General features: G+C 45.5%; 1 protein-coding gene across 1 annotated transcript in view; it reads right to left on the reverse strand.

Moving 5' to 3' along the window:
* Nucleotides 1-14,608, reverse strand: part of LOC140191082 (E3 ubiquitin-protein ligase Rnf220-like) — a 44,113-nt gene extending 29,505 nt beyond the window's left edge. The window contains exons 1-3 of the mRNA XM_072248157.1: nt 14,565-14,608; nt 14,000-14,057; nt 8,678-9,218 (exon numbers count right to left, since the gene is read on the reverse strand). Coding sequence (XP_072104258.1) covers nt 8,678-9,218; nt 14,000-14,057; nt 14,565-14,608 — 643 coding nt within the window. The remainder of the gene's footprint in view (nt 1-8,677; nt 9,219-13,999; nt 14,058-14,564) is intronic.
* Nucleotides 14,609-19,505: the final 4,897 nt, after the last annotated feature.

Raw genomic sequence — 19,505 nt, forward strand, 5'->3', positions numbered from 1 at the left:
ACCCCCTACCTGCCATGGGCTCTGTCTGTACTTCTCGCTGCCTTGGTAAAGTAGCCAAGATAATCAAACACCCCACCCACCCCAGATATTCCTCCTTCCCTGCCCTGCCTCCCCAATGGCCAGAAGGTACAAAAGTACTTACCAGCAGAATCAAGGATGGCTTCTGTTCCACAGTTTTAGGACAACTGAACGGACCTCTTGTACAATAAGATGGAGTCTTATCCTCAAAGTCTACTCTATCATGGCCTTTGCACCCTATTGTCTACCTGCACTGTTCTTCCTCTGTAACTAACACTATATTTTGCAAATTGTAACGCTATATTCTGTGTTATGTTGCTGTTTTCCTCTTGTACCATCTCAATGTAGTGATGCGATCTACATGGATGGCACACAAAACAAAGCTTTTCACTTTATCTCAGTCCCTGCGAGACTAATAAACCAACTTAACAATCAGTTTGACTGTTCCTAACCTTGCATTTTTGGTCTGTGGTACTGTCTAAATGAGGTAGACTGGAAAATCTCACCTCAAAGTAGGAAGAATAGTTCTCATCAGTCATTGATTTTCCTAATAAACCAGTTTGCCTTATGGACATGCAATTAATCTATGCACATAATATAATTTATGTACTTATATATTTTTATTATTATTGTGTTCTTTATCTTAATGTGTTTTTTATGTGCTTCATTGGATCTGGAGTGACAATTACTTTGGTCTCATTTACACTTGAAGCATTCATGTAGATTGACTTACAGTAATTACAGGCTTTGGCATTACTGGATTTTAAAATGCATTGAGAGTGAGCCACACTTTAGGATTTGGAATTACAGATGGAGCGGACCAGGGCAAGAACCCTGAACCATGAACTGTTACTTAATTACTTCAACTTAAAATCCCTATCACGGCAGGATTTGAGTTAATGAGCCCAGGCCTGTTGCCAGACCTTCTGGATACTAGTCCAGTAACAAAATGTCAATGCTGTCACTTCTCCCACAAATCCCTCCAATCGAGGAGAACATCTCACCTACCAACTCAGAGCAATTTACAGTTTTTTCTAATGACCAGCATAGGCATGATGGGCTGAATGGCCTCCTTCTGGTTCATGTAAGGCAAAAATTGATGTTTTCCAGGAAAAATTATAAAGATTATTTGTACATACAGAGAAACATGATGTTTTGCGTCAACATCCAACATGGTCCAAGGAATGTGCCAGGGGCAGCCCACGAGTGTTTCCAGCATCAGCATAACATGCCCACAACTCACTAGCGCTGACCCATACTTCTTTGGAATGTGGGAACACCCAGAGGTCATGGGGCAAAGCGTGCAAACTCCTTACAGACGGCAGTGGAAGTAAACCCTGATCAGAGATTACTGGCACTGTAACGCGATTGCTCCAACCGCTAAGCCGCAGCGCAGATGAAATTTGTTGCAACAGTTAATGTGATTACAGAATTTGTCTTTAACGGCCTGAGCCAGTCTTCCAGTCTTTCCTCCTCCCTTCTAACTATTGTAATTCATTTAAAAATCAATTGAATTTAGACTATGAAATTCCCTCTCTGAATAAAGAGAATGCATGATTATTGACCAGCTAATCAAATAACAACTCTGAATGGGCAATTTCAGTGGGTGTGAATTCATACATGGTTCCCCAGTTAGGGCATAGAATGAGCATCTTCCTCCTTTGAATTAAGATCCAAATTTGACCATAATTAGACCATAAGACATAGGAGCAGAATTAAGCCACTAGTCCATGGAGTCTGCTCCGCCATTCATTCATGGTTGATCCTTTTTCCCCCCTCCTCAGCCCCACTCCCCGGCCTCCTCCCCGTAACCTTTGATGCCGTGTCCAGTCACAAACCTGCCAAGCTCTGCCTGAAGTACACCCAAAAGCCTGGCCTCCACAGCCGCCTGTGGTAATCAATTCCACAAATTCACCACCCTCTGGCTAAAGAAATTTCTCCGCATCTCTGTTCCAAATGGACGCCCCTCTATCCTGAGGCTGTGCCCTCTTGTCCTAGACTCCCCCACCATGGGAAACATCCTTTCCACATCTACCTGTAAATTTCAGGCACCTTAGTCATGAATGCGAGAATTACATAAGAGCTCCTTACTTTTTGTGATGGCACGGTAGAGTAGCAGTTAGCATAACACGATCAACAATCAGGGTTCAATTCCCGCCGCTGTCTGTATGTTCTCCCCATGACCACGTGGGTTTCCTTTGGGTGTTCCAGTTCCCTCTCACATTCCAAAAAGACATTGCGCAGGCTTATCTTCTTTTTAATCTTTTATCTTTATTTTTATTGTCATTGTTGTGGAGCAATGAAACACAGTTCAGCAGCTCAACGTTTTGCAGCATGACAAAGAATATATACATAAAATAAACTCTAAAACCTCAGGAGTGCAGTCCAAAATTAATAATGTATGGATGGGGGGGGGGTAGGACTATTGCACACCTGCCATTCCTGGAAGTGGATGCATTTAGCTGCCGCCGTCTTAGGAGGGGGGCAGGAGAAGGGAAGGGGGTGTTATACATTTCACTGCTTGTGGGTAGAAGCTGTTAAGGAGTCTTTTTGTTTTCGTCCTTAATGCTCTGTATCTCTTCCCGGAAGGTAGAGGGGAAAACAGGTGATGTCCAGGATGAGTGGGATCCTTTGAAATACAAGTAGCCTTCTTTTGAAGTCTGCCAGTGTAAATGTCTCTGAGGGAGGGTAATGTTGTGCCAATAACCCGCTCTGCTACCCTCACCACCCGCTGCAAGTCCTTCCTGTTCTGTTCAGCTGGCAAACCATACTGCACAGCAATACGTCAGGAGGCTCTCTATAGTTGTCTGATAGAAGTTGATCAGCAGGTGATGAGGGTGCGAGTTCTGGATACGCCATGTTGCCGCAGGAAGTATTGCAACCCTTGCACAAGCCTTGCTGGTTTGATTTGACAATAACGACACGTTTCAACTTACATGACAATAAAAGCTCATCTTTAAGTCATTTTTGCTCTTTTTTTTTCCTCACTGTTATTTGGAATTGGTTTATTATTGTCACATGTGCCAAGGTACAGTGAAAAGCTTGCCTTGCATACTGTTCGTACAGGTCAAATCACCGCATAGTGCACGGAGGTAGAATAAGGTAAAGCATTAACAATGCAAAAGCTACTGAAAAATTGCTTCCCGAGTTGAAGAAGCTGGAAGGTTCAGAACAGTGCAGGAAGGAACACCGGACCATGGATTTGGAACAGGATTTAAGAGAGGCCTCAGGCTTCAGTGAACAGCAGAGGGAAGCACAAAAGTAATCAACATCCTTTTTAACTTTTAACACCTCCACCTCTTCCCCAACATCCGAAACACCCTGTTACCAGGTGGCCGTCAAAATGCACCGCCCTTCCCCCCCTCAAAAAAACAAACCCTCCACCTCCTCTCTCTCTCAGCCTTTATTTCCATGAGAAAAGGGAAAGCATCGCAAACCAGAGGACAAAGAGGGTGTGAAAGTGACCAGGCAGTCTGACAGGAGGAGCGATGAAAAGCTGCAACACTCCTAGCATCTCCAGCAGGCCCAATTCTGCTTCCTGCCATTCATGTCAGTTTTTATTATCATTAAGGCGTGATTACGAGTTCACTGAGCAGGACTTCCAGTCTGGGTGGTCAGTAACCGCTCTTCAGAGCATTTCCCCCTGCAAATGAAGGCCGGAGAGGGGTCCCAAAAGTCATCTTTTCTCGGTGAAGTTATTCTCTGCTGTAACACGGTAGTGTAACATTTAACCCTTTTTGTAATCAGAATTAAAATTATTCATAATTTAAAAATTAAAAATGGCATGACATTCGGCCCCTTGAACCTATTCTAGATTACAGTTCTCTGTGTTTTTTTTGAGCAGCATGGTACTGTAGCGGTGAGCTTAGAGGCTATTACAGTGCCAGCGACCCAGGTTCACTCCTGCTGCTGTCTTTAAGGAGCGTATACATTCTTCCTGTGACTGCAGGAGATTCCTCCTGGTGCTCTGGTTTCATCCCATATGCCAGCCATTGTACTCAAACTCCATTAGTGCCTAACAGAACACTGCAATGACCAGACCAGCTCATGCTAGAGTTTATGCTGCCCGTAAAGCATCCTATACCTCTTCACCAATCAACAGCACTCCTGGTGATCATTTGCCTTCAAACGTGGCCACCTTTCCCATAAACACCCCTGTATCTTTCACCCAAACTGCTCCCAATGGCCAGAAATCCCATAATCTCACCATTCACTGGTGGAAGTATGTCTTTTGAACTTGGAGACACACAAGACCACAGGTGCTGGCAAGCCAATACAACAGACTGCTGGAGGAGCTGAGCAGGTCAAACAGTATTGGTGGAGGCAATACCATTCTCCCAGAGCCAACTCTCGTCTCCTATCAGATTCCTCCTTCTTTAGTTCTATATGTTTTCCACCTATTACCTCCCAGCTTCCCTCTCACCTGGTCTCGCCTATTACCTGCAGCTAACGCTCCTTCCCCTCTCCCTGCCCTCTTCCTTTCCAGCCCTGATGAAGGGTCTTAGCCAGAAACGTCAACTGTTCATTCCTCTCCATAGATGCTGCCTGACCTGCCGAGTCAGTGTTTGGTGTTTGTTCCTCAGGCAAAGAAATAGTGGATGTTTTGGGTTAAGACTGTGTGTCCTAAACATGGACCATTTCTTTGCCTCTCCAGATGCTGCCTGATTTCCCTTGGGCCTTCCCTTCTGAACTCGGTAACCATGACATAATGATGGGCTTCCATTTTGCAGCCCTGTGATATAACATACTGCAAAGTAGATTCCTCACACTTCTGCTCTATCCCTCTAGAACGAACTCTGCTTTGGCATTCCTAGTGACTCACATTGGTCCTGTGCTCCAATAGAGCATGGTATAGGCCCTTCGGCCCACAATGTTGTGCCAACCTTTTAACCTACAATTAAATCTAACCCTTCCTTCCGGCATAGCCCTCCATTTGGCTTTCATCCACGTGCCTATCCAAGTCTCTCAAATGTCTCTCATGTATCTGCCTCTACCACCAACCCGGGCAATACATTCCACTCTGTATAAAATACCTACCTCTGACACCTCCCCTGAACTTTCTTCCAAACACCTTAAAAGTATGTCCTTTTGTAATAGCCATTTCTGCCCCTGGGAGAAAGGCACTGGCTGTCCACTCCATGCATGCCTCTCATCTTATACACCTCTATCAACTCCTCCCGTAATCCTTCGCTCCAAAGCCCTAGCTCGCTAAACCTTTCCTCATAAGACACATTCTTTTTAACTACCCAATCTAAATTCTTATTTTCCACCCAGTTTCAATAGATATAAAGAAACAGTCTTCAATGTGCACAGCAGCTTCAATCAACAGAGACTACCAGTGATCTTTTCAACATACTGATCCCATTTGGCTTCTCCCTCCCCCCCCCCCCCGCCCTGTAAACACATGGAGCTAAACCCATTTAGTCTATTTCAGTACGATGAAGCGTCCCATTTACAGGAAACATCCCCATCCACCAGCGACTGATTCAAGTAACTATAAAGCAGTGCTCTCCTTTCAATTGTCAGTCACTTGAAAATGGTGACTGAACTACAAATCCTTTATATAGTAACACGCTGGAACTGGGGCAGTTTACCCTAACCTAAACCATGCCCCTAATCCTCTTAGTGTCACAGGTTTCAAATGCAAAGTTATCTCTGAAAGTGGGGTAGTGGGTGGCATTGAGGTCTGAAAATTACCGAGGAGACTAGCAGGGAAAGTTGCTCTGACAGCAGTCATTTACATGGACACAATCCTTAGAAGCAGCAACCCACAGAGATGCAGGCACTCAGCCAACCACCCCTCTCACAGCCAATTAACAACATAACAGGCTTACATGAGAATCATTCCCTCAACAAATGGGCCTCATTTCACACTTAACACAATCTGTGTCCGATCCTCGCGGACAAAAGAATTTCGATGATGAGGAGCCTGCCTGTGGGTCTGAGGTAATGATGCGGCTGAGAGTGCCCTGTCTGACAGCACCAGAGACCTCTCTTAACCCTTTTATGAACACAAGGTTTCATCTATTCAGCTCTTAGATCACAATGTCCAGACCCACCGCATCCAACAGAAAACTAGTAGCGTGAACCGTTTTCTTTTACGAAAATAAACAGGCCCACATTAGGAACAGGGGTCATAGGTTAAGGGTGAAAGGTGAAACACTTAAGGGGAACATGAGGGGACACTTCTTCACACAGAGGGTGGTGCCAGTGTAGAACGAGCTGCCAGTGAGTGGCGTTTGCAGGTTCAATTGTAGCATTTAAGAGAGGTTTTTGATAAGTGCATTGATATGAAGGGTAGGGAGAGCTACGGTCAAGGTTCAGGTTACTGGGACCAGGCAGAATAACTGATTGGCACTGTGTGGGTTTCCTCCAGGTACTTTGCTTTCCTCCCACGTTCCCTAGACGTACAGGTCGTTAGGTGATTGGGTAATTGGGCAGAGCAGGCTCGTGGGTTGGAAGGGCCAGTTCCCGTGCTGATTCTCTAAATAAATGAATCAGTGGGCCTGTGTCTGTGGCTGTGAAGCCCTAGTTCTCTACATACAGGCGGAACAAAGACACAGCAACAGGCGACCTCGCTCCTGACGCAGGGTTTCAACCCGAAACACCCACAGTTCCTTTCATTCTCGACCCGTTGAGTTCATCCAGCAGATTGTTTGTTACTCCAGATCCCAGCACCTGCCATCCCCTCGGCCCTGCCATTCAACAGGAGAACGATGGATGCATTCATGACCTCAGCATCACTGTCCCACTATCGCCCATGCCTCCTGACTCCGATAGTTCGAACGCCTGCCGGCTTATAGCGGCTCATTGGCACAGCAAGCTCCCATCAACATCATCTTAAAGCCAGCCAGTACTGTGTGTACATTGGGGATAAGTTCTTGCAGGAAACTGGAAAAGAATCTCGGTATCACTTTGAGTGAAGAAGGTTCTTGGCCTGAAACATGAACTGTTTATTCCCCTCCCTAGATGTTGCCTGACTTCCTGAGTTCCTCCAGCACTTTGTTGACTTTGTTTATCCCCTGTCCATTCATCCCTCACTATTCCCCACTCTGGCCTATTACCCCACCCCAGTGTCCTTCCTCCTTCCTTTTCTCCTATGGTCCACTCTCCTCTCCTATCAGACTCCTTCCTCTCCAGCCCTTACCCTTCCCACCTGCCTGGCTTCAAATGTCACCTTCGAGCCTCCCTTCCATTTCTGAAGAACAATCTCAGCCCAAAACATCAACTGTCCGTTAACATCCATGGGTGCTGCCAAACCACTGAATTCCTCCAGCATATTGTGTGTGTTGCTTTGCTTTTTAGTGTTCTAAATATGTTCCCTCTTGTAAATTTTTTGTTGCTAATTTATATTTTCCTTGTGAATTGTGCGAATCTCTGATGCTACGTGCCTGTGATCTCTGGAGATCTCTGCTGGGCTAAATATATTGATGCATTTAAGAAGAAGGAATGCCAGTGGCTATATATCATTAGGAGATTTGGTATGTGCACGAGGAGGGAGGATTGGTAACATGGACAAGCTCCACTCTCTATTAAATGCTTCCAATGGCGTGTGCCTCAAATAGCCTCTGACAACCAAGTCCAGCTCCTGGCCTTCACGTGTGGCTTGGCTACTAAGCCTGGTGGAACTGCTTCTACTGACAGAAGAGGGGTCAAAGGTGACTTAAAACCAGTTGCTTTGGGTAGATAGGGCTCATCAGCCGTGGTTGGCAGCTCATCTAGGAGAAGGAAAACTCTGATCTCAAACCTCCGTTTGCCTTGTGGCTACACCCACTCATGGGGAAGGCTTTGGGAGTAAATCCCAAGGGAAATTGTGGAGCTGGAATCCCTAAGGCAGTCCTACATTGACTTCAATGCTAACTAGCAACTCCGACAACAATGCTGGCACCAAACTGTATCGGTCTCTGTCGTTCCCTTGGGTTCATCAATTGCGTGGAGGAGGGAGCTTGCTACATGGGCAACAGCTTGCTCACCGTATCATATCTAGACAGCGAGGACGCAATAACCATGTCAACCCTGACCGACAGAGGACTCCATAACCATGGAGAGCATTCTAACCAGTTGTGTCACTACCTGGTATGGAGGGGCCACTGCACAGGATTGGAAAAGACTGAAGAGGGTTGTAAACTCAGCCAGCTCCATCACGGGCACTAGCTTCCCCACCGTCGAGCACATCTTCAAAAGATGATGTCTCACAAACGCAGCATCCATCGTTAAGAACCCCAACACCAAGAACATATTCTCTTCTCATTACTACCATTAGGGAGCCTGAAGACACACACCTAATGTTTTAGGAACAGCCTCTTCCCTGCCACCAGCAGTTTTCTGACCGGATAACGAACACATAGACACGACTTCACTGTTTTTGCTCTTATTGCACTATTTTTTAAAATTGTTATAAATATTTCTTATTATAAATTATAGTAAATTTTACATATTGCATTGCACTGCTGCTGCAAAATAACAAATTTCATGACATACGCCCATGATAATAGACCTGATTCTGATTCTGATGCAAGTAAGATTTTCACAGCACCTGTGCAAACATGTACTTATGCAGATGATAACAAACTCAACTTTGCATTTGACCAACTTAACCATGCTCTCACCTCCAAAGTACAATCAGAAATAAAGCAATGAATCAATCCCCTTTCCTTACTTTTACTCCGGCTTGGCTGAGAGCTTTTCCACGGAGTTTCGGAGCTGGACGTCATTCCCAGTGGTCCTGCTGGGTTCTGCTTCCCGGCAGCGGAGGAGCCATTGGAGACCTGGGCCCGGTATTTTTTGAAGTCCCTCTCGGAGGCAAGGTACCTGATCTGCGGAGGCTCCACGTTTGGCAGGTGCTTCAGGGATTTCGACCCCAGGTACACCGGGCGGAATCGCTCGACCTCCTGAAAGGGAGGGAAGGAGGGAAGGGGGGTATACCCCAGTACGCCGAACTGTGGGTGGAGGTGCAGGAGGGGTGCTGGGTACTCCACGCTGGCACCATCAGCCTGATGGTACACGGGAGCCAACGTGTACGATGGGCTCAGGAAGGGTACCTGGGCTTTGTCCATAGTGACAGGCATCACAAAGGACTGTCCCTGCTGACACAGGGTGGTGGTACTGTTAGTGCTTTCCGTTGTAGAGGCCAACACCATCAGCGCTTGAGTAGTAGTCAGAGAGTTCAGTAGCCCGGATGAATTTTCCATCTTAAACCCCTAGGAATCAGAATCAGAATCAGGTTTATAATAAGACCATAAGACCATAAGACAAAGGAGCAGAAGTAGGCCATTCGGCCCATCGAGTCTGCTCCGCCATTTTATCATGAGCTGATCCATTTTATCTATTTAGTCCCACTGCCCCGCCTTCTCACCATAACCTTTGATGCCCTGGGTACTCAGATACCTATCAATCTCTGCCTTAAAGACACCCAATGACTTGGCCTCCACTGCCGCCCGTGACCACAAATTCCATAGATTCACCACCCTCTGACTAAAAAAATTTTTTCACATTTCTGTTCTGAAAGGGCGCCCTTCAATCCTGAAGTCATGCCCTCTCGTACTAGACTCCCCCATCATGGGAAACAACTTTGCCACATCCACTCTGTCCATGCCTTTTAACATTCGAAATGTTTCTATGAGGTCTCCCTTCATTCTTCTAAACTCCAAGGAATACAGTCCAAGAGCGGACAAACGTTCCTCATGTGTTAACCCTCTCATTCCCGGAGTCATTATAATGAATCTTCTCTGTACCCTCTCCAACGTCAGCACATCCTTTCTTAAATAAGGAGACCAAAACTGCCCACAGTACTCCAAGTGAGGTCTCACCAGCGCCTTATAGAGCCTCAACATCACATCCCTGCTCCTATACTCTATTCCTCTAGAAATGAATGCCAACATTGCATTCGCCTTCTTCACTACCGACTCAACCTGGAGGTTAACTTTAAGGGAATCCTGTACGAGGACTCCCAAGTCCCGTTGCATCTCAGAACTTTGAATTCTTTCCCCATTTAAATAATAGTCTGCCTGTTTATTTTTTCTGCCAAAGTGCATAACCATACACTTTCCAACATTGTACTTCATTTGCCACTTCTCTGCCCATTCTTCCAATCTATCCAAGTCTCTCTGCAGACTCTCCGCTTCCTCAGCACTACCGGCCCCTCCACCTATCTTCGTATCCTCAGCAAACTTAGCCACAAAGCCCTCTATTCCATAATCCAAATCGTTGATGTACAATGTAAAAAGAAGCGGCCCCAATACTGATCCCTGTGGAATACCACTGGTAACCGGCAGCCAACCAGAATAGGGTCCCTTTATTCCCACTCTCTGTTTCCTGCCAATCAGCCAACGCTCTATCCACGTATGTAACTTTCCCGTAATTCCATGGGCTCTTATATTGTTAAGCAGCCTCATGTGTGGCACCTTGTCAAAGGCCTTCTGAAAATCCAAATATACAACATCCACTGCATCTCGCTTGTCTAGCCCACTGGTAATTTCCTCAAAAAATTGTAATAGGTTTCTCAGGCAGGATTTTCCTTTAAGGAATCCATGCTGAGTTCTGCCTATCTTGTCATATGCCTCCAGGTACTCTGTAACCTCATCCTTGACAATCGACTCCAACAACTTCCCAACCACCGACGTCAAGCGAACAGGTCTATAATTTCCTTTTTGCTTCCTTGCCCCCTTCTTAAATAGCGGAGTGACATTTGCAATCTTCCAGTCCTCCGGAACCATGCCAGAATCTATCGACTTTTGAAAGATCATCGCTAATGCCTCCGCAATCTCCACAACTACTTCCTTCAGAACACGAGGGTGCATTCCATCTGGTCCAGGAGATTTATTGACCTTTAGCCTATTCAGCTTCCTGAGTACTTTCTCTGTCGTAATTGTGACTGCACACACTTCTCTTCCCTGCCACCCTTGAGTGTCCGGTATCCTGCTGTCTTCCTCAGTGAAGACTGATGCAAAATACTTGTTCAGTTCCTCTGCCATCTCCTAATCTCCCATTACAATTTCTCCAGTATCATTTTCTATCAGTCCTATATCTACTCTTACCTGTCTTTTACTCTTTATATACTTGAAAAAGCTTCTAGTATCCTCTTCGATATTATTTGCTAGTTTCCTTTCACAGTTAATCTTTTCTCTCTTAATGACCTTCTTGGTTTCCTTTTGTAAGGTTTTAAAGACTTCCCAATCCTCTGTCTTCCCACTAATTTTTGCTTCCTTGTATGCCCTCTCCTTAGCTTTAACTTTGGCTTTGACTTCTCTTGTCAAGCACGGTTGCATCCTTTTTCCACTCGAAAATTTCTTCTTTTTTGGAATATACCTGTCTTGCACATTCCTCATTTCTCGCATAAACTCCAGCCACTGCTGCTCTGCTGTCTTTCCTGCCAGTGTCTCTTTCCAGTCAGCTCTGGCTAGTTCCTCTCTCATGCCACTGTAGTTTCCTTTACTCCACTGAAACACCGACACATCAGATTTCGGCTTCTCTTTTTCTAATTTCACAGTGAACTCAATCATGTTATGATCACTGTCTCCTAAGGGTTCCTTCACCTCAATCTCTCCAATCACCTCCAGTTCATTACACAATACCCAATCCAATACAGCCGATCCCCTAGTAGGCTCAACAACAAGCTGTTCTAAAAAGCCATCTCGCAGACACTCTACAAATTCTCTCTCTTGAGATCCAGTGCCGACCTGATTTTTCCAATCTACTCGCATGTTAAAATCCCCCACAATTATCATAACACTGCCCTTCTGACAAGCCTTTTCTATTTCCAGTTGTAATTTGTAGTCCACATCCCTGCAGCTGTTTGGAGACCTATAAATAACTGCCATCAGGGTCCTTTTACCCCTGCTATTCCTTAGCTCAACCCATAAAGATTCTTCACCTTCCGATCCTATATCACCTCTTTCTAATGATTTAATATCATTTCTTACCAGTAAAGCCACGCCTCCCCCTCTGCCTACCCTCCTATCCTTCCGATACACCGTGTATCCTTGGACGTTCAGCTCCCCAGAGACATGCATCCTTTAGCCAGGTCTCAGTGATGGCCACAATATCATACCTGCCAATCTGTAGCTGTACAACAAGATCATCCACCTTATTTCTTATGCTGCGTGCATTTAAGTACAACACCTTAAGACCAGTATTTGATACTTTTTGCTTTGATTTCACTGCAACTTTATTGCACTGCAACTCATCCCAATGGCTACACATTTGCCCCATCACCTGCCTGTCTTTCCTGACATCTTTACTGTTCACTATCTTACATTTATCACTGTGTCGCAGGATGTGAAATGTGTTGTTTGGCAGCAACAGCATAGTCCAAAGGTATCAAACAGCAAAATAAACAGACAGTGCGAGGAAAAGAATAACTAGATATTGTTCATGGGTTCATTGAAAGTTCAGAAATCAGAAGGCAGAGGGGAAGAAGTCGTATTGTTGAGTGTGGGACAGATTCTACACTCTGTTATCCCATACACACATATTTACCATATATTTCATAAGACCGTAAGGCATAGGAACAGAATTAGGCTAATCAGCCCATCGAGTCTGCTCTGCATTTCAATCATGGTTGATTTATTTTCCCTTTCAATCCCAATCTTTGGCCTTCTCCCCATAACCTTTGATGTTCTGACTAATCAAGAACCTGTCAATCACCCCTCCCCACTTTAAATATACCCAATGACTTGGCCTCCACAGCTGTCTGTGACAATAAATTCCACAGATTCATCACCCTCTGGCTGAAGACATTTCTCCTGATCTCTGTTCTAAAGGGATGTCCCCATTCCTATCCTGATTCTGAAGCGGAGAGTTGGGGTAGAATCAAGAGCGAACTGAAGGGGCGGCAGAGTGAAAAAAAAACTTGGCAGGGCTGTGGAATAGAGCCGGGGATTGGGACTGAAGGGACAGCACAACTGCCAATGGGCTCAATGGCCTCTTTATGACCCATAACAAATCGCTCTTGCCAGGAATCCAGTTTCCATTGCTGCGTGAGCTCCAAGTAGAAAGAGCCCAATCACCTTCACACAGCCAGTGAGAGATAAATTAAACCCTCATTGCCCGCACGGCCTTGTATCAGTAGCTGATAGGCACTATCCCTGTGGCAACTATTTTACAATTTAACCAACTGTGGGAATAATTCAAACCCTTTGAACTGGTTCTGTACAATAAGGAACATTCGCAGAACAAATTTTTTTAATTGTAGAGGGATTATCAACACAACCTATATTCAGTATACCTGATCATTAAGACAAGTATATCTGATTAGCCTATCATGTGGCAGCAACTCAATGCACAAAAGCACGCAGACATGGTCAAGAGGTTCTGTTGTTGTTCAGACCAAATGTCAGAATGGGGAAGAAACGCGATCTAAGTGACTTTGACTGTGGCATAAGTGTCGATTTGAGTATCTCAGAAACTGCTGATCTCCTGGGATTTGCACACTCAACAGTCTGAAGATTTTACAGAGAATGGTGTGAAAGACAATTTTTAAAAATCCAGTGAATGGCAGTCCTGTGGGCAAAAACACCTTGTTAATGGGTGAGGTCAGGTTGGTTCAAGCTGGCAGGAAGGTGACGGTAACTCAAGTATCCAGGCGTTACACCAGCGTTGTGCAGAAGAGCATCTCTGAATGGACAGTCTATTGAACCCTGAAGTGAACGGGCTACAGCAACAGAAGACCACAAACAAACAAACAAACAAATTAGTAAGTAATACGCCCAATGGCCACTTTGTTTGGTACAGAGGTACCTAATAAAGTGGCCACTGAGTGTATATTTTTGATTTTATAATGTCGGTTTCCCCTCATTAACTGGTCAATTATGTGCAACTCCCCAGTCAGTGGATGCTATCAGCTCTCAACACTACTGCCCCCTTCCCCCCATCATTGCAGACCGGTTAACCCACAGCTGATCCAGCCGGTGTCTGACTTGGGTTACTTCCAACCCGCCAAAAAGGTTAAGCTAAAGTAGTAGCAGCGACAAAGGTAGCCTACCTTCAGTCTTTCATCCCAGCTGTAGTCCAGGGGCAAGGATTCCACACACCGCTGCGAACTTCAGTGTTGGAAGGGGAGAAGCCAGCTGCAGCAGCAGCAGTAAGCCAGGACAGCCGGGTCTCAGCCTGCTCCCCCACTGAAACACCGTGACCACAACCAGTGCAGGCTGCTTCCCAGCTACACGTTTGGCTGGTGGTCCAAATGCGAGTCTTCCTCACCTTCAGACCCTCACACCCTCACAACTCTATCTCCCTTGTCTGATTCACCCACATGACCCTCACTCTCTCTCCTCGATAATGTTCTCACTTTATCTAATTTCTCTCCCTATCATAACTCCTTTCTTCATTTCCCTCCCCCTTTCACCTTCATTCTCTCTATCCCTCTTGCGTTGTCTCTTGTTGTTTTCCGCTGGCTTCTCACATCCCGTCCCTCTCCCCGCCTCGGGCTCTGCTAACTCTCCTGATTGATGGACGGTTAGTTAGTTCAGGAGCTTTTTCCCCCGGACTGGGGTGGGAGGGATGTTTGCTCAGAATCCTGTGGGTGGGGCTAAGGCCTCCTTTCACACCAGGGTCCAATGCTCATTGGCCGGCAGCTGCCAGTTGGCCCCATTGCGCCTGTCAATCACGGAGCAGTAGGGTTCCTAGGATGTAGGATAACCAGTCAGATTCAATTTCAGATTTATTTATCACCTGTACACCAAAAAATATAGGGAAATGCAGCAAGTGGTTTGACAACCAACACACCCGAGGGCATGCAGGGGCAGCCCACAAGAGCCTCCACACATTCCATCCCCAGCATAGCATGCCCGCTACTGAAAGTGCATAAACTCCTCCCCAACCGACCTACCTTCCCCCTCACCTGATTTCACCTGTCACCTGCCAGCTTGTACTCTTTCCCCCTCCACCATATTCATATTCTGGCTTCTTCCCCCTTCCTTTCTAATCCTGATGAAGGGTCTCGGCCCAGAACAGTGACGGTTTATTCCCTTCCATAGATGCAGCCTGACTTGCTGAGTCCCTACAGCATTGTGTCTGTGTGACAACCAAAAGAAGCAAGACAACAACACCCCCACCCCCAGCCCCCCCCCCACACACACACACACATACACACACAGGACTCCAACCCCGGGACAGACAGCCATGATCGCAGCGAATGGCAGGGCAGGCTTGAGGGGCAGAATGGCCTCTTCCACTCCCCAGTGTGTTCCTGTGTCCAGTGGGTCACAGCCCCCTCTGCTGGCTCCCTCTCAGGATTAAAATCAGATTTAATATCATTGACTTAAGAAACGTGAAATTTGTTGTTTTGTGGCAACAGTACTGTGTGAAAACATAAAGGTGCTCTAAATTACAAAACCTAATTATGTAGTACAAAATAATGAGTTATTGTTAGCACCACAAGAGAATAATGTGGGAATGAAGGCCCTCAGCTCCCAGGTCTTTATCTGTCTCCTCTTTAAATCCCTCCAGAGATCCAGCGTCCCCTTCCGCCTTCTCTCTTTTCCCATTCCCCATTCTGGCTCCTCTCTTACCCCTCCTCTTCTCCTCACCCGCCCATCACCTCCCTCTGGTTCCCCTCCTCCCTTGGTCCACTCTCCTCAAATGCCTCTTCTTCAGCCCTCTTACCTCCCCCTCCTCTCACTTCCTAGCTTCCTACTTCCACCCCCACTTCCTCACCCACCCCCCCCCCATTTGGCTTTACCCATCACCTGCCAGTTTGTGCTCCTTCCCCCCTCCCCTCATCTTCTTATCCTGGCTTCTCCCCTTTTCCTTTCTAGTCGTGATGAAGGGACGCGGCCTGATACGTCGATTGTTTATTTCTCCCCACAGATGCTGCCCGACTTGGTGAGTTCCCTAACACTCGGTGTGTGTTGCTCCAGAATCCTCTAACTATGCATTGTGATAAAGTGATAGAGGGAAAATTCCCACTGCCTTCTGTTTCACACTTTCTGACTCGCTAATAATCTGGGTCTGGCTGGTAAAGCAAAAGTCAAATGGAGATGCTAGCGTTTAGAAGATTAAAAGCCAATATGTCCAGTGCGTTGCTGGTCATTGCTGCGGTAAGGAGAGGGTTGTGCAGATCAGTTAAAGAACTTGATGATTGCAGGAAAGTCGCCGTTCCTGGACCAGGTGGTGTGGAATTTCAGGCTTTTGTACCTCTCTCCATCAGTCATTTGGAGAAGCAGGAAACACTGGTGGAACCACTTGTGCTCTGCCATCTCCCTCAAGGATACACGCTTAACCTGTTGTTCTGCTTTCTCTACACTCATGACTGTGTGACTATCAGCTACTTGAACAGGCTGTGTGGATAGGCTCAGATGAAATGCCATCTATTAATTTGCCGATGACATAACACTAGATTTTCAGATAGTGATGAGGAGACATAAAGGAGTGAACTAGGTTGGCTGGTTGAGCTGTGTTGAAATAAAAGCCTTGAAGTCAATGTCAGTAAGACAAGGAACTGATCGTGCACTTCAGGAAGAGGAAGTCGAGGGAACAAATACCAGTCCTCATAGAGGGATTAGCAGTGGGAAGGGCACGTAGATTCAAGTTCCTGGGTGTCAATATCGCAAGGTCTATCATGGGACGCAATTATGAAGCAGACATGTCAGTGACTATGCTTCTTTAGGAGTTTGAGGAGATTTGGTATGTCACCAAAGACTCTACTGATGTATCATGGAGAACATTCTGACTGGTTGCAACGCTGCCTGGTATGGAGGGGCAACTTACAAGACTGGAAAAGATACAGAGGATTGTAGACTCAGCCAGTTCCATCATGGGCTCTAGCCTCCTCACCACTGAAGAAATCTTCGAAAGGCAGTGCCTCGAGAGGGTGGCATCCATCTTGAGGAAGGCGTCCATCCCTAAGGGCCCTCACCATTCAGGACAGACTCTCTTCTCATTACTGCCACGGGGAAGAAGGTACAGGAGCCTGAGAATGCACGTTCAACGTTTTAAAAACCCAAGAACAATATCTCATTTCCTGCTTCTTTTTGCACTATTGATTTTTTGCTATATTTCTAACTTAACGTGTTACGTGTTTCACTGTGCTGCGGCCACAAAACAACAAATTTCTCGACATACGTCGGTGATAATAAAGCTGATTCTGATTCTGACATGACATCGTGCAAACCCCGAACCACATTGAGGTCCACTCCTGTGCAGAAACATGGCATATCAATGCATGCCTCGATGTAAAATTCTGTGCAACTGTGCACAAGAGGCATGCACACATATTCTCTCAAAATAGCATACGTGTGTATACAGTATATAGGCACACACACACACACACACACACACAAAGATGATAACAAGTTAATGATTTTGTACTGCTAGACATTGCTTGTACTGGCTGGTTACTTAATTTTATTTATCGTTTATTTAATTTATTTGTTTTATAGCATTGAGTATGAGATTTGCAAACTCATTTTCGCTGTATTGGTGCATGTCAAATTGCACTATGCAATGACAATAAAGATATTTCATTTTTTATTTCATTCATGTTCATTTAATTTTATGTTTGTCATGTTTGTGATACACCATGTTGCTGCTGCAAAAAGTTAATTCTCATGACACTTCTACTCAGCACATGTATAAACTTGAAACTCGAACTTGTAGATGTGCATGTATAATCACACGTCGTAGTCCTAGACCATGGAGGTGATTAAAATGAGGTGATCAGTGACTAAATCTCCTGATACCACAAGCAATTGCTTCTTGAACAATCAACACAGCGCGATACAGAGGGGAACAAACTGTGATTCACAAATGCACTGGCTCAAAGTATCCAGCAGAGGGGCCAGTTTGCGAAATATAATCCACAGGACAAGAGCCAGCCTAAGCATTATGCTGCAGAAACACAGCAGGTCAGGCAACATCTATAAGGAGGAACGAATCATTGACATTTCAGGCCAAGGCTCTTCATTCGTACTAGAAGAGAAGGGGGCAGAGGCCAAAATAAATGGTTGGGGGATGAGGGAAAAGTGCGAGCTGGCAGGTGATTGTGAATCCAGGTGAGGCAGGGGAATGTAGGAGGGTGTGAGAGAGGGAGAAAGGGAATAACATGAGGAGCTGTGGTGATTCAGGAAGAGTCTCAGCCTGAAATGTCAACTACTTATTTTCCTCCGGTATGTTGTGTGTGTTGATCCAGATTTCCAGTATCTGCAGTCTCCCTCGTATCAAGAGTGGACCATTGCCTTTTCACCCCAATGGTTGTCACTTACAATGTAAGTTCATGTTGTTACATGTTCAGTGACTCATAGTCTGTGTGACATCATCCGAGCTTTCTGCTCCTGGATGCAACACACTGAAGATACAGAAGGCAGGAGGTACAGTATCCTGAAGTCCCACACCAACAGGCTCAAGAACAACTACTTCCCTTCAGACATTTGGTTCTTGACCCAACCAGTAAAACTCTACCACTGGACTTTACCTAAACTATGAAAACGTTGACCATTTTGTACTAAAATAGACTTTGTGTTCCTTTTATTCTAATTGTGTTCTCACTTATACATGCTCTACCACCTCTGTTCAAAGCTCAATATTCTTAGTAAATTTATCATCAAAATACGTATATTTTACTGTATACTACCCGGGATTCAATTTATTGCAGGAATTCACAGTAGAATAAAGTGAAATAGAATCAATAAACAACTACATAAAAATAAAGACTGACAAGCAACTAAAGAAGACAAACTGTGCAAGAACTACAAAAGAAACAAATATTAATAATAAATAAGTGAATAAATAATACTGAGATGCAGGTTGACTCTGTGGTTAAGAAGGCGTACGGTGTATTGGCCTTCATCAATTGTGGGATTGAGTTTAAGAGCCGGGAGGTAAGTTGCAGCTATATAGACCCTGGTCAGACCCCACTTGGAGTACTGTGCTCAATTCTGGTCACCTCACTACAGGAAGGACGTGGAGACCGTAGAAAGGGTGCAAAGGAGATTTACAAGGATGCTGCCTGGATTGGGGAGCATGCCTTATGGGAATAGGTTGAGTGAACTCGGCCTTTTCTCCTTGGAGCGACGGAGGATAAGAGGTGACCTGATAGAGGTGTACAAGATAATGAGAGGCATTGATCGTGTGGATAGTCAGAGGCTTTTCCCCAGGGCTGAAATGGCTAGCATGAGAGGGCACAGTTTTAAGGTGCTTGGAAGCAGGTACAGAGGAGGTATCAGGGCTAAGTTTTTTACGCAGAGATTGGTCAGTGCGTGGAATGGGCTGCCGGTGGCGGTTGTGGAGGCGAATACGATAGGGTCTTTTAAGAGACTCCTGGATGGCTACACGGAGCTTAGAAAGATAGAGGGCTGTGGGTAAAGCCTAGGTAGTTCTAAGGTAGGGACACCTTTGGCACAGCTTTGTGGGCTAAAGGGTCTGTATTGTGCTGTATATTTTCTATGTTTCTATGTTTCTTTGAGAACATGAGTTGTAGAGTCCTTGGAAGTGAGTCCATAGGTTGTGTCCAGTGATCAGTTCAGTGTTGTAGTGAGTGAAGTTATCCACAC

The sequence above is a fragment of the Mobula birostris genome, chromosome 32 (genome assembly GCF_030028105.1).
Source record: "Mobula birostris isolate sMobBir1 chromosome 32, sMobBir1.hap1, whole genome shotgun sequence".
Lineage (NCBI taxonomy): Eukaryota > Metazoa > Chordata > Chondrichthyes > Myliobatiformes > Myliobatidae > Mobula > Mobula birostris.